Genomic DNA, 15719 nt, shown 5'->3' with positions numbered 1-15719 from the left:
TTTTTGGATCTTCAAAGTACTGGCCACCGTTCACTTGCATTGTATGGACCTACAGAGCTGATATATTCTTCTAAAAATCTTCATTTGTGTTCAGCAGATGAAAAAGTCATACACATCTGGGATGGCATTAGAGTAAGTAAATGATGAGAGAACTTTCATTTTTGTGTGAACTATCCCTTTGAGTACACTTTGAAAGGCTGAGCATTTGTCTGTAAAAAGCGTTCATGTCAACTATACTTTGGGCTTAAGTAAGCCATTTGTATGGTGACTTCCCCAAAAAGTGTAAACAATGTAGTGCTAAAACCAACGCTGCAAGTTTAGTGTGGGACAATCATAATTAGTGATAATAAGAGAGTGTGTGCTTATATACCTGTAAGGTTTCTGAGGTAGGATGCTCATGCGTGTCTTGTCTAGAATCTTCATCAGTTTGTTTCTGCCGCCCATTGTATGAGCTTTGACCTTCTTGCTGACCTTCTCTTGACCTATGACATCAGTACCAGCTCCAAGTTCAGGTACAGAGTAACGGCTACCTTTCTTTCCATCACCAATCTTTGGAAGATGAGGAACACCGTTTTTCCTTTCCTCTGCCACCCTGGCCACCAGCTCCTTGAAGACTGAAAAAGAGAAACAGATAAGACAACACATAAGAGGATGAGAGAGAAAGTGGAACTTGACTTTAGTCTGTGTGTGTGAGTATTGGAGGGTGTATCCTGGTGGGAATCTCACCCAGGAGGTTGGTTTTGACACTCATACACAGCTGTGTGTTGTTCCCAAGAATTTCAATTGCTTTGGACAACTGTACATTCTCAAAGGTCTGCCCATTCACCTCCAATATCTGCAGATTGGCAGGGAAAGGATGAGACGAGACAAAGACAAGAGACAGATATGTGTTGAAGAATCTGCTTCAGAGTCAAGTGTTTCGATATTACATAATCCTGAGGTTTGAAAGGTGTTACCTGGTCTCCACGTTTAAGCCCCGCCTCCTCAGCCTTGCTGCCCACCTCCACACTGCTGATAAAGAGGCGTGTCCCCCGTTCAGCTCCTCCAATAAGCGTAAAGGGGAGGGGCATCTCTCGAGCAGACCTTGTTATTGTAATCATTCTGGGTTTGGATTTAGCAGCACAGGCTATGTTGAGCAACCGCAACTGACCTGTCATTTTCTGCTCACGTCAAAAGAGGAAAAAGATAGGGATGCTTGTAACTGCAGATTTATTTATATATATATATGCATGTCTGTGCCTCAAATCTGAGGTATTGTTCTTAAATGAATGAGATGGTTAGGAGTAATGCTTCACACCTCTCTTTCCAGATTAATTTGGAACTCCTCCAAGAAACTGGTCATATCAGGATCTCCCTCAAAGTCACTAAAATGATTGTTAACCCATAATAACACAACTCGTGTAACCTGAGTGAGAAAGAGAAAGGAGAACTGTGAGTCCAGCAGAAGCTTGTGTATGTGTTTTTCACAGAGAGGCTTGATTCAATCATGCTACCTTGTCCCGTAAACTGTGGTCATTAAACCAGTCCAGAAGTCTCTGTCCCAAAATCAGAGGACTGGGCAGGAAGGTACGATAGGTCAAGAGGAAGTCCTCAATATATGTGGGGTCAATGACTGAATGATCCTCCACTAGGTGCTGCATCAGCCTCTCAGCAGTACCCTACAAAATACAATTTGGAAATCAGACTTTCCATGTAAATTATCGTATTTAACACATATAAAGATCTAAAAGCACCAAAACGCAACCAAATTAAGCTACAACCCAATGAAATTATGCTGCAACACAACAGTTATCAGAAAAGAAAAGCCCTGTGTTGTGACTTATTTCTATTGTGTTATGGCTTAATTTTGTTGTACTGTGCACCACAGGGTCACTGTAGTTCAAGGTAAATGGTCTGACACAATAAATTAAAGGGATAGTTCACCCTAAAATTAAAATTCTCTCATCATTTACTCACCCTCATGCCATCCCAGATGTGTATGACTTTCTTTCTTCAGCAGAACAGAAATGAAGATTTTCAGAAGAATATTTCAGCTCTGTAGGTCCATACAATGCAAGTGAATGCTGACAAAAACTTTGAAGCTCCAAATACATAAAAATAATCCATAAGACTCCAGTGGGTAAATCCATATCTTCAGAAGCAATATAAGAGGTGTTGGTGAGAAACAGATCAATATTTAAGTCCTTTTTTCTCTAAATCTCCATTTTCAATTTCACTTTCAGAAGTAAAAGTAAAACTAAACTGGCACCACATGTGACTTTCAGATATAAAAGTGAAAGTTAAAGTGGAGATTTAGAGTTAAAAAAAAAAAATGACTTAAACGTTCTCTTATCTCTTCTGAAGATATGGAGTTAAACACTGGAGTCTTATGGATTACTTTTATGTTTCCTTTGTGATTTTCGGAGCTACAGTGCTGTGAAAAAATAATTGCCCCTTCCTGATTTCTTCCATTTTTGTGTATTTTTCATACTAAATTGTTTTAGATCTTCAAACGAGATATAACATAAAACAAAGTCAACCTGATTAAACACAAAATACAGTTTTCAAACATATATATTTTTTATTGAAGCAAAAAAGTTCCATGTGAAAAACTAATTGCCCCCTTAAACTTAATAGCTGGTTGTACCACCTTTAGCAGCAACAACTGCAACCAAACACTTCCGATAACTGGAGATCAGTCTTTCACAACGCTGTGGTGGAATTCTGGCCCACTCTCCTTTGCAGAACTGCTTTAGTTCAGCCACACTGGAGGATTTCGAGCATGAACTGCCCGTTTAAGGTCCTGCCACAGCATCTCAATCGGGTTCAAGTCAGGACTTTGTCTAGGCCACTCCAAAACTTTAATTTAACTTCTTTTGAGCCATTCAGCAGTGGACTTACTCCTATGCTTTAGATCATTATCTTGCTCTATAATCCAGTTGCGCTTGAGCTTCGACTCACAGACTGATGACTGGATGTTTTGCTTTAGGATTTTCTGGTAGAGAGCAGAATTCATGTTTCTCTCAATTACTGCAAGTCGCCCTGCCCTGACACAGCAAAGCATCCCCACACCATCACACTACCACCACCATGACTGACCATAGGTATGATGTTCTTTTTGTGGAATTCTGTGTTTGATTTACGCCAGATGTAACGGGACCCGTCTTCCAAACAGTTCCACTTTCGACTCATCAGTCCACAGAACATTCTCCCAAAAGGTTTGAGGATCATCATCGTGTGTTTTGGCAAAATTCAGATCAAGCCTTAATGTTCTTCTGAGTTAGCAGTGGTTTTCGCCTTGCCACTCTTCCATGGATGGCATTTTTGGCCAGTGTCTTTCTGATAGTGGAGTCATGAACAGTGACCTTTATTGATGCGAGAGAGGCCTGCAGTCCCTTGGATGTTGTCCTTGGCTTTTTTATGACTTCCTGGATGAGTCATCGTTATGCTCTTGGAGGAATTTTGGAAAGTCGGCCACTTCTGGTAAGGTTCACTACTGTGCTAAGTTTTCTCCATTTGGAGATAATGGCTCTCACTGTGGTTCTTTGGAGTCCCCGAGTCTTTTAAATAGCTTTGTAACACTTCCCAGACTGATGTAATTCAATCACCTTTTTCCTCTTAATTTCTGGAATTTCTTTCAACCTTGGCATAGTGTGCTACTGGGTGAGACATTTTAGCCAACTTCATGCTGCTGAAAAAGTTCTGTTTAGGTGTTGATTTAATTGAACAGGGCTGGCAATAATCTGGCCTCGGTGTGTCTAGTCCAGCTGAACCCCATTATGAATGCAGGTTTCATAGATTTGGGGATTTAGTAACTAAGGGGGCAAATACTTTTTCCACACAGGCCCAGTTGGTAGTGGATAACCTTTTTGCTTCAATAAATAACATTATCATTTAAAGACTGTATTTTGTGTTTACTCAGACTGCCTTTGTTTAATGTTAGATTTTGTTAGAATTTTTTTAAACAATTTAGTACGAGATATACATAAAAAACAGAAGAAATCAGGTTGGTACTTTTTCACAGCACTGTACAAAGGTCTGATCACCATTCACTTGCATTGTATGGACCTACAGAGCTGAGATACTCTTCTAAAAATCTTCATTTGTGTTCAGCAGAAGAAAGACAGTCATACACATCTGGAATATCATGTGATTAAGTGAGTGAGTAAATGATGAGACAATTTTTATTTTTGGGTGAACTATCCCTTTAACTTTGTGGGGAAAAAAACCCCTGCGTCTATAAACCAAACAATTTAAATTTGTTCACACTCTGAGGAGATTTTTACAATATGTCCTCAAAGGCATGTTATGCTACTACTGTCGGTCCTTGCATTTACATAACACAACAGGAGATTATAAACTTCATGAGCGTAAAGCAAAAATTTGATTTCTTAGTTGAATACTCTTTCAAGCCAATTCAATTTTTCCAAAATTCAGCAGTGGTCACCTTTACAACAATGTGCCCCTTGCGGGTACCCGTCCGGTCAAGTTCTCTGTGTTCTTTCACCATGACGATTTCACCCTCTTCCTCCACACGCTGTGTGTTCTGCTCAACCTGATTCAGAATACAGCAGTAGTCCTGCTGTGCAATACACACAAACTACACACACACACATACATGATTATTTTATACATACATGTTATTAAGAGGTGCATTTTTTTTATTGCTGCAATGACTGCATTAAACAATAAAACATTTTAAATCTTTGTTTTTTATTTTTAAACATACTTTCATTTCATAAAATATCACAAAGCTCCCTTATGTGCTCTTATACAATGCCAAGCAAACACAGTCGTCACCTGACAGTCGTCCACTTTGGTTCTCATGACTCCGGTCATCAACTGTTTCTCCATAGAAGGGGAGACGCCAAAACTTCCACCCATACACACACTTTCACTGCCGCTGTCTGGGTAGATAACCTCTACTGCTCCATTTAGAATGACTGACCATGAGTCCAGCTAAAACACACACACACACACACTCTCGCCTGTTATCATCAGAACAGTGAGCAGTGGCATTCAGAAATGAGGAGCTGAGATGCTGACATGGGTCCAGTATTACCTCTTCACCATGATTGAGTACGATGGTTCCGGCCCGTTCCACGACCGCAAACACCATGACGGCACAAAGTTCCCTCCGTACCGAAACACTCAGACTGGCAAATGCTGGAAGCTGCTGTACAAACTCCAGCAACTGCTCTGTAAACACAAAGGGAAAGAAAAAATGAAAGTGAAAATGAAAGCAAAAACTTAGCATTGTGAATTTCCCTAGGTCACCATTATTGAACAACTAAAACAATGTTCTGAAGCTGTTAAGGCATGATGTGCTCTCACATTAAAAACAATTCGACAAGTGAATAGAAATGCGTTTTTTAAAAGTGACAAAGAGTCTTAAATCATGGAGCGAGACCTATCGGAACAGTCTGTCTGGCACACTGACATAGACAAACAATTAAATTATAGTGCATGCAGACGCAAGAACGTTTCCCGTACGAACGACCCTAAGTGTGTGTGGAAACAAGAAATGAGCGTGTTTTACCAATGTCATCATCTGTACGGTCCATGGGATCTTTCTCCAGACAGTCTCTCACGATGTCCCGACTCATGAGAGCGTCCGCCCCTCTGCCAACATCTTCATCATCATCCTCGTTAGAGTCCACCGCTGTTTCAGGAAGCCCGCTCAGATCCATGTCTCCACACTCGCTTTCAGTGGCCTGTAAAAGAAACCGTGTGAACACCTTGTATTCTTGCACATTTTTCAGCTGACAATATTAATGAACATTTTAAAGCAGGTGACGATTGCTTTGTGGTTTAATGGACTGTGGTCCTATGTGACTTGCATTCACAAATAAACAACAAAGCAAATTACGTGGATATGAAATGGACCCTTATGAGATTTAATGACCTTAGAAGGCAGCTCAATGTTTTTTTTTTTAAATGGAGCTTGTGTGTGGTGTGTATTGGCTGAGTATAGAGCTGATTGTGTTTGTGCATGTTGTAGATGATGATGTGTGGATGTGTAACACTGATCTGAGGATCAAAAGTGTATGGTTGAGGATTGACAAGAATAGGTCATACAGAGGTGACAGATGGACCGCGGTGGGGGGGGGTCCTCTACAGGAGAGGATTTAGATTTGTGTGCGTTTGTGCCAGATGTTCATGATAAATCTCTGATGTGCTTCTGGTGCAGAGTGTGAGGAGATTGCTTTCTAATGGAACAGAAATTCAGCATCTCTTATCACCTGGTAAATATCTGATAGGCTGCTACTTCCTGAATCACTGGCAATGCTGGAACGTGACTGGCTGGAAGTCATGTGGGAGTGGCAACTGTCAGAGGGGTGCAGCTTTGAGAAATCTGCAGGGAGCTGAGAAAGAAACAAAACACAGTTACAAAAAAAAAAAAAAAAAAAAAAAAAATGACATATAGACATGACATCAACATCAAGATTTCAGTTTAGAATTCCTATGAATGTGTAAAGAAAAGTGTTTATTTTAGGTGATGTGTCTGGTCACCATTTCAGCTTTTCACTTTATTAATTCCCTTTTAGATTTTTTGCAGTTCACTTGAAGATACCTGCAGTGTGATATTTTAATGGTACAAATAGCTTCTGTAAATGAGCGCATGTCAACTAGGGAGCCTTGAACAGCTTTATCTCATCTGTACTACACGTGATTAAAATTAAATGTTTCTTATTTTGTTGTTTTTAATCAAGAACTGACTACAGCGAACAGAAAGGGCATTAAAAGAGACATTATTCAATGACAAATGGGTGATGTGGATTTCATCTTTGGACACACACATTTGGAACAACTTTTACTCTCAACAGGCAGTGAAAGGATCTCACTGCTGAATACTAAATTTTTTAGCCAGTTGCCAATGTACATTTTAGTCGCATAGCGTGAAATTTGATTGCTAATGCGAGTGATTTCCTCTCATTATAGTGGAGTGTTGCACATTGAGAAAACGATCAATCTTGGGATTTAAGAATCGATATCGAGATTGTTCAAATGAAGATCGTGATGCATAGGAAAATGTATATTTTTTCCCACCCCTAAAAATAGCCCATGCAGTATCTCAATAACTATGAGGTCATTAAAAATGCATGTATAGATACTATGCAATAATTACTAAAATGTACAATTGTTTTAGACGAAACACAGCATGTCAGCATGTGAGTACAGTATTTGTGCAAATACAGAGCTTTTCTGTTGCTAGTTCATCATAGATCTTAGGATTCATTTAGCTAAACCTCTCTATGAGTGTCAGCACAATTACTCTTCAGTAAAATGGAATGCACTACCTCTCTCTCTCTCTCTCTCTCTCTCTCTCTCTCTCACACACACACACACACACACACACACACACACACACACACACTAAAGTATTATGTGGCCGACAGGACTTCCACACTTCTTTTGACCAATTAATTTATGACTTTTCAAAACCCTAACAGTCACTTGTGATTACAGGATACGAGTTTTGAGAATAATTTTGATTCGATCCGATTTGATAACAAATCATTTAGAATACATATATACACAGTATTCATATATACAGCTGAAGTCAGAAGTTTACATACAATTTAGCCAAATACATTTAAACTAAGTTTTTCACAATTCCTGAAATGTAATTGTAGAAAAACATTCCCTGTCATAGGTCCGAATTTTGGTCCATTCCTCCAGACAGAACTGGTGTAACTGAGCAGGTTTGTAGGCCTCCTTGCTCACACACGCTTTTTTAGTTCTGCCCACAAATTTTCTATCGGACTGAGGTCAGGGCTTTGTGATGGCCACTCCAATACCTTGCCATTTTGCCACAACTTTGGAGGTATGCTTGGGGTCATTTTCCATTTGGAAGACCCATCTGCGACCGAGCTTTAACCTCCTGGCTGATGTCTTGAAATGATTCTTCAATATATCCACATAATTTTCCTTCCACATGATGCCATCTATTTTGTGAAATGCACCAGTCCCTCCTGCAGCAAAGCACCCCAACAACATGATGCTGCTACCCCCATGCTTTACGGTTGGGATGGTGTTCTTCAGCTTGCAAACCTCACCTTTTTTCCTCCAAACATAACAATAGTCATTATGGCCAAACAGTTCAATTTTTGTTTCATCAGACCAGAGGAAATTTCTCCAAAAAGTAAGATCTTTGTCCCCATGTGCGCTTGCAAACTGTAGTCTGGCTTTTTTATGGAGGTTTTGGAGCAGTGGCTTCTTCCTTGCTGAGCAGCCTTTCAGGTTATGTTGATGTAGGACTCGTTTTACTGTGGATATAGATACTTGTCTACCTGTATCCTCCAGCATCTTCACAAGGTCCTTTGCTGTTGTTCTGGGATTGATTTGCACTTTTCACACCAAACTACGTTCATCTCTAGGAGACAGAATGCGTCTCCTTCCTGAGTGGTATGATGGCTGCGTGGTCTCATGGTGTTTATACTTGCGTACTATTGTTTGTACAGATGAACGTGGTATCTTCAGGCATTTGGAAATTGCTCCCAAGGATGAGCCAGACTTGTGGAAGTCCACAATTTTTTTTTCTGAGGTCTTGGCTGATTTCTTTTGATTTTCCCATGATGTCAAGCAAAGAGGCACTGAGTTTGAAGGTAGGCCTTAAAATACATCCACAGGTCCACCTCCATTTCAGTACACCTCCTATTATAAGCTAATTGGCTAATTGCCTAAAGGCTTGAAATCATTTTATGGAATTTTGCAAGCTGCTTAAAGGCACAGTTAACTTAGTGTATGTAAACTTCTGTATGTAAACTGGAATTGTGATATAGTCAATTAACAGTGAAACAATCTGTCTGTAAACAATTGTTGGAAAAATTACTTGTGTCATGCACAAAGTTGATGTCCTAAACGACTTGCCAAAACTATAGTTTGCTAATATTAAATCTGTGGAGTGGTCAAAAAATGAGTTTTAATGACTTCAACCTAAGTGCATGTAAACCTCTGAGTTCAATTGTATATATGAATACACTTCCTGGCCAAAATATATATAAAATATAATTTTATTTTAAGTTATGCTCTGCTTATATATACACTATATTGCCAAAAGTATTCGCTCACCTGCCTTTAGACGCATATGAACTTAAGTGACATCCCATTCTTAATCCATAGGGTTTAATATGACGTCGGCCCACTCTTTGCAGCTATAACAGCTTCAGCTCTTCTGGGAAGGCTTTCCACAAGGTATAGGAGTGTGTTTATGGGAATTTTTGACCATTCTTCCAGAAGCGCATTTGTGAGGTCAGACACTGATGTTGGACAAGAAGGCCTGGCTTGCAGTCTTCGCTCTAATTCATCCCAAAGGTGCTCTATCGGGTTGAGGTCAGGACTCTGTGCAGGCCAGTCAAGTTCTTCCACACCAAACTCGCTCATCCATGTCTTTATGGACCTTGCTTTGTGCACTGGTGTGCAGTCATGTTGGAACAGGAAGGGGCCATCCCCAAACTGTTCCCACAAAGTTGGGAGCATGGAATTGTCCAAAATCTCTTGGTATGCTGAAGCATTCAGAGTTCCTTTCACTGGAACTAAGGGGCCAAGCCCAGCTCCTGAAAAACAACCCCACACCATAATCCCCCCTCCACCAAACTTCACAGTTGGCACAATGCAGTCAGACAAGTACCGTTCTCCTGGCAACCGCCAAACCCAGACTCGTCCATCAGATTGCCAGATGGAGAAGCGTGATTCGTCACTCCAGAGAACGCGACTCCACTGCTCTAGAGTCCAGTGGTGGCGTGCTTTACACCACTGCATCCGACGCTTTGCATTGCACTTGGTGATGTATAGCTTGGATGCAGCTGCTCGGCCATGGAAACCCATTCCATGAAGCTCTCTATGCACTGTTCTTGAGCTAATCTGAAGGCCACATGAACTTTGGAGGTCTGTAGCGATTTACTCTGCAGAAAGTTGGTGACCTCTGCGCACTATGCGCCTCAGCATCCGCTGACCCCGCTCTGTCATTTCACGTGGCCTACCACTTCGTGGCTGAGTTGCAGTAATTCCCAATCGCTTCCACTTTGTTATAATACCACTGACAGTTGACTGTGGAATATTTAGTAGCGAGGAAATTTCATGACTGGACTTGTTGCACAGGTGGCATCCTATCACAGTACCACGCTGGAATTCACTGAGCTCCTGAGAGCGGCCCATTCTTTCACAAATGTTTGTAGAATCAGTCTGCATGCCTAGGTGCTTCATTTTATACACCTGTGGCCATGGAAGTGATTGGAACACCTGAATTCAATTATTTGGATGGGTGAGCGAATACTTTTGGCAATATAGTGTATATATATATATATATATATATATATATATATATATATATATATATATATATATATATATACACACACACACACATAACTTCAAAAATATAATTTCCAAGACTCTTAAGATATTGTGTATTTCCATTACTTTCCAGGTCTGGATCGTTTATTTATTTTTTATTTCCAGATTTCCCATGAGTGTGTACCCTTGGCTGAGTAAAAAAAAAAAAAAAAAAGATGCTATAATTACTTAAGGTTTCATCTGTTAATTAACCAACATACCATTTACACAATATCGATCAAACCTGCTAAAACAAATACACACATCAGATTCACCCTACTGTACATTATACCCAGAGGCTTAATACAGTACAATTGATGGGTTCATGCTTATGGCCTAGTTCAGCTGGCCTACATACAGTGACCCTACAACAAATCACGACATGTTAAATACACACATGCAATTCAAAAATGCAATAGTGGGACCCCTTAAACAATTGGTATCATTTCTCTTGCTCTGTGAAATCTTAATGGCAAGAAAAAATCTTTAACCACAAGTGCAATAACATATTCAAAAAACTTCAAAATCCATATTATAGGACTCCACAACCTGCACCTACATGTATGCAAACTATGCTGCTTCCTTTAAATCGATTACAAAGAAGGATTCATTCCTATTCAAATCAATTCAAAACTCAATTATAATCATAATACAACATATACTGTCGACAGGACATTGCTCTTATTCAAACTAATACTTGCTCTGCTTGCATACTGTAAATGCCAAAACACTGTCCATCCAACAAATCCCTAATACTTCATAAATATTAACATGCACAGCTTAACAAATATTTAGAGTTGGCTGCATGATGATGCATGTGTGTGTGTGTGTGCAGTATGTTTATTTACAGTTAACTAATGCATGCTTGTGTTCAGTTTGTGCATATAAAAAAGGGATTATGCATGATATCCACAAGTTTTTTGTGATTGTCTGCAGTGCAAGTTTGTGTGTGCATGTGTATACAAAATGTTTCCTTTTAGGGTTAAATCACGGTTAATCTGCAGAAATTATAATTGGCTTTATACCAAAATAATAGAAGTCTATGGTATTCCCACACTTTCACTGCTAAGTAAATGTTTGTGTGTGTGTGTGTATGTATGATACTCACAGTCTTGGTCTCCTGTCCCCTGACTCCATAGCCATGAGACAGGACGAGCTGTCTCACAGCCTGCAATACTGAATGTCCAAACATCCTATGTGCACTGTGCAAACTAACCTCTAGAACATTGTATCTTTTTGTTCCTCTACTCTGATGTCCCTCAAAACTGTATACCACCTGTTCTAAATTGTCTATTGCACTTGTTGCAAAGATATTGTTCTCCCTGATTTACTTCCTTTTGTACTCAACTCTGCCTGTCACCAAAGTAACAGACAGCACTCGGGCAGAAAGATGCTTCTGCAGACACAATTTTCATCAGACCTATCCCTTTCCCTCTCTCTCACACACACACACACACACAAGAGATCATGGGATTACCAGAATTCTGGTATTGTTTAAGCAGAGTTGTGTGGGGGATGGTTGACACCCACTGCCCTACTAAACCAGTCACCAGGGCCGACCCAGCAGTGATTGACAGTTCACTGAACAATCAGAGTAGCATAAATAACTGACAAGAGCCCGCCTCCTGCTGTCAATCATAACCAGGTCCATTAGAAGTCAGAGGATAATAAAAAATTAATACAGAAAGAGAGATGAAATGCTGAAAGCACCACAAGAGAGAAACTGAGGCTGACGGCGAAAACATAAAAATGTTTTTGTTTCACCAAACAAGACTTGACAATTTAGCCAAGATTAGACTCTGTCCCAAAACCTAGTGAGTTGCCTTGCTGCCTACATAGGCAGCATCCTAATTGAACCAATAGATTTGGAACGCTCTATAAAGGTAGAAAATGTATGCGTCACACAAACAGTGCTCCATATGCGAATTTGGCCAAAAGGAGGAATCTTAAAGGGATAGTACACCCAAAAATGAAGATTCTCTCATTATTTCCTCACCCTCATGATATCCCAAATGCGTATGAAATTCTGTCTTAACCAGAACACATTTGAAGAAAAATGAAAAAAACATCTTAGCTCAGTAGGTCCTTAAAATGCAAGTAGATGAAGACTTCTATTTTGAAGCTCCAAACAAACAAACAAAAAAAAAAAAAACACAGACACGTGTGTCACAGCTGGAAGAGCAACGCTGTTTACAAGCGAGGAGGAGGAACGCTGTACAGTAGCTTGGTTGGTTTTGGCTTAGATCTGTATTTATCTGTTTCTTTACTCACAATGGTGTATTTGTGTGCTTAACCTGGATGTCTCAACCGAGTGGAGAACGTGCGATTACGTCTGTATCATGGCAAAGTGAATATGTCACACGAGAGACCGCTTGGACTCCACCCTCTCGTGAAGTGTTGGATTATAGTTAAAAAGTACTTAAATATTGTTTTGTTTTTTCGCACCAAAAGTGATCGTGTCGCTTTAGAAGACATTAATTTAACCGCTGGAGTCATATCGATGATGTTTATGCTGACTGTCTGTGAATTTTGGAGCTTCAAAAGATACATCTCCATTCACTTGCATTTTAAGGACCAACTGAGCTGAGATATTTTTCTTCAAATGTGTTCTGCTGAAGAAAGAAAGTCATACACACCTGGGATATCATGAGGGTGAGTAAATAATGAAAGAATTACAATTTTTGGGTGAACTATCCCTTTAATTATTCTGCCAACCTCTTGAACGAGCCTTCATGCTGGGAGTGTATCTATGATGTCTTAAACTGCTGACTACTTAGGCAGCTTACTATGGTTTGGAACAGAGTCTATGAATGCCTACAGTCTGCAAGGCAGATGTGTGCAAACATGCTAAATGTTAAAGCTGATGTGTGTAATTTTTTTCTCCACAGGTGAAATTGCAATAATAATGCCAGTTTTCAAACAGATAGTCCCGTCCCAAACTCACACCAATGATGAGCCAATGTTGCTATGTCGGGCTACACAAATAATTACTATGTTTACATGGACACCAGAAAGCCGTTTATTGCAAGAAAGTTGCTTAAGGCTTGAAATCTGTGTATGGGTTTACATGAGCCGTGCTTGCGACTTTCTCATCTTGGTCAATGAGCAGCTTTTCACAGCAGCGTAAATTCTCTGCAATGCTTCTCTAAGCGTGTGTTCACACTTGTAGTTCGGTTCTCTTGGTCTGGACCAAAAATGAAAATGCTACATTTAGTCCTGGTTTGCTTAGCGTTCACACTGGCATTTTTAACACCGGACCTAACGATACAAAACCAAAGGCATCAGGAAAAAGTCACAACCTAATTGGACAGCTTTTATGACGTATATTTTTTGACGGAACTTGCCGATCATCCAAAACAATCATGGCTGCTGGGCGATCTGCGCTCGTTATATTTATATATGTATATATGGTGGTATTTTTACCAGCTGAGCACAAACAAAGAGCTAATAAAATGTGTAAAGGACAAAACAGCGACAGGAATTCCTCCGTTGCACACACAAACGAAGATATGCTGCAAGGTCGGCTGGCGGTGGTTCCGACGCCTGTACCAAACTGTAATGGGCAACATAGCTCCTATGAAGAGAAGAACCAGGTATGCTTGAGGTCAGTATTAGGCAAATTACTTCCTGTTTTTGGTCCATTTAGACGTCTTTGGTCCATGTTGCGTTCATATATCAATTGAATCGCACCAGAGTTCGTTTGGAAGCGGACCGAGACCCACTATTCGGGCGGTCTCGGTCCGCTTGTTTGGTGCGCACCAAGATTTGGGTGACAGCGTTCACACTTGTTCAAATGAACCGCATTAACACAGCAATTGCACCAAAGTTCGTTTTAATCGAAACAAACCTGCCAAGTGTGAACACACCCTAAATAACAGACATGGTATCCGAGGAAGCCATCGCTATTTTATTCTCTGTTGCTTTGCTTTATTTCGAGATATTCCAGAGTTGTTGCTGTGTTTATTTTTTATCGAGACCTGCAGGGGAATTGCGCTGCAATAGTGGGGTTTCCCTCTTACCTTAAACTCAGGGATTCCCCCAACGTACTTGAGATCATTTCCGCAAACGCGAGGGACAGTCGCTATTTTAAATTGGTGCATATATATGGGCATGGTTTATAGTGTATGTGATTTTCCCACCGTACTTCCAGAAAAGTTTAATTCTTTCCGCTGTCTTGACACGTTGTTGGGCTCCATCCTTTGACGTTTGATATCCGGTCTGTTTACGCACATGCGCACTCTTCAAAAAACTATTAGAATACCGCTTATGCATTTACATGGCCACATTAAGCCGCGTTCTCCAGGAGAAACCTGGGTGTGTTAAACTGCTTTCTCTTAATCCATTAAACGGGATAAGGAAACGGGCTTTCTAGTTTACATAATGTTTCTGAACACCTCTTTCTGCGAAAAGCCCAGAGTAAACCGTTTTCTAAAGTGCAAGTGGTCAATGTTTTGATAGCACACCAGTGTTTGCACTTTTAGGGAAATCAACTTACAAATGGCTTAAAGTTGTCAATGCACATTAAACCTGAAAAACAGGTTAACACCCAAAAAGAATTGCACACAGCAGCTTTGAAGATTATTTTGTCATAATTAATATTTTAAAAGGGAAGGTTACCTGGGATTTTGAGCATTCCTGCAGCCAAGACAAAATTAAAACAGATTAATACACATTCTACATGTTCACTAACGCCATTGAGGACAAAACACAGTGGGCCTCATTCTTGAAACAAGTTGATCAAACAAATCTTTACAGTTGCAAAGTATTTGTTTTACTTCATGAAGTTACCAAAAGTTTAGTTACGAGAGTTAATATTTAATTTGAAGTATTTGTTTGTGTGTGAACTGACCGATTGATATCCTGGTGGCAGAGGAGGCTTGCTGACTGGATAATGATCAACAGTATCGATAATAGTCTGTCGCTCTCCACGCTGGTTTATTTTCCGGAACCTTCTCCTGGACTGCCGATGAGAGGCTTGCCTTTGGAAATACTCATCGTTGTCGTCTATGTAGTCCACCTGAGAGAGACAGAGAGTATATTACATCCCTATCTAATTGTTACAGAAGTTTTGCACATGAACAGGCCAGTTTAACTCACCACAATCATTTCTGAAGCCTCCAGCACGATACACTCACACCCACGACGCAAACTACCCGCAGAACGCTTACCAAAACTGAAATAAAACAGCGCACGTCACAAAAAACACGGAATGGATGACAGTGAATAAACTGATAAACAAACTCGAACAAATGCACATACCTGCTGCGTGGCAGAAACATGGACTCCTTTATAAAGACTGAGCCAGACAGGAGGATATACCAGCATGTCCCAATGTCATCAGGACTGCAGCACATACACACACACAAATATTAAAACATTACATACACACACACACACACATG

General features: G+C 40.2%; 1 protein-coding gene across 2 annotated transcripts in view; it reads right to left on the bottom strand.

Annotated features, from left to right (window-relative positions):
* The window catches only part of LOC127444489 (rap guanine nucleotide exchange factor 2-like), a 64496-nt gene that overhangs the window by 18984 nt on the left and 29793 nt on the right, over positions 1 to 15719 (bottom strand). For both annotated transcript variants that reach the window (XM_051703858.1, XM_051703859.1), the window contains exons 4-17: positions 15577 to 15660; positions 15415 to 15490; positions 15167 to 15334; positions 14935 to 14952; positions 6222 to 6344; positions 5519 to 5693; positions 5042 to 5178; positions 4780 to 4938; positions 4427 to 4579; positions 1494 to 1658; positions 1298 to 1405; positions 957 to 1160; positions 727 to 835; positions 371 to 614 (exon numbers count right to left, since the gene is read on the bottom strand). In XM_051703858.1, the coding sequence (XP_051559818.1) occupies positions 371 to 614; positions 727 to 835; positions 957 to 1160; positions 1298 to 1405; positions 1494 to 1658; positions 4427 to 4579; positions 4780 to 4938; positions 5042 to 5178; positions 5519 to 5693; positions 6222 to 6344; positions 14935 to 14952; positions 15167 to 15334; positions 15415 to 15490; positions 15577 to 15660 (1923 nt within the window). The remainder of the gene's footprint in view (positions 1 to 370; positions 615 to 726; positions 836 to 956; positions 1161 to 1297; positions 1406 to 1493; positions 1659 to 4426; positions 4580 to 4779; positions 4939 to 5041; positions 5179 to 5518; positions 5694 to 6221; positions 6345 to 14934; positions 14953 to 15166; positions 15335 to 15414; positions 15491 to 15576; positions 15661 to 15719) is intronic.

This window comes from Myxocyprinus asiaticus, chromosome 8 (genome assembly GCF_019703515.2).
Source record: "Myxocyprinus asiaticus isolate MX2 ecotype Aquarium Trade chromosome 8, UBuf_Myxa_2, whole genome shotgun sequence".
NCBI lineage: Eukaryota > Metazoa > Chordata > Actinopteri > Cypriniformes > Catostomidae > Myxocyprinus > Myxocyprinus asiaticus.
The sequence above is the reverse complement of the archived record's forward strand: the minus strand, read 5'-3'. Positions and strand labels throughout refer to the sequence as shown.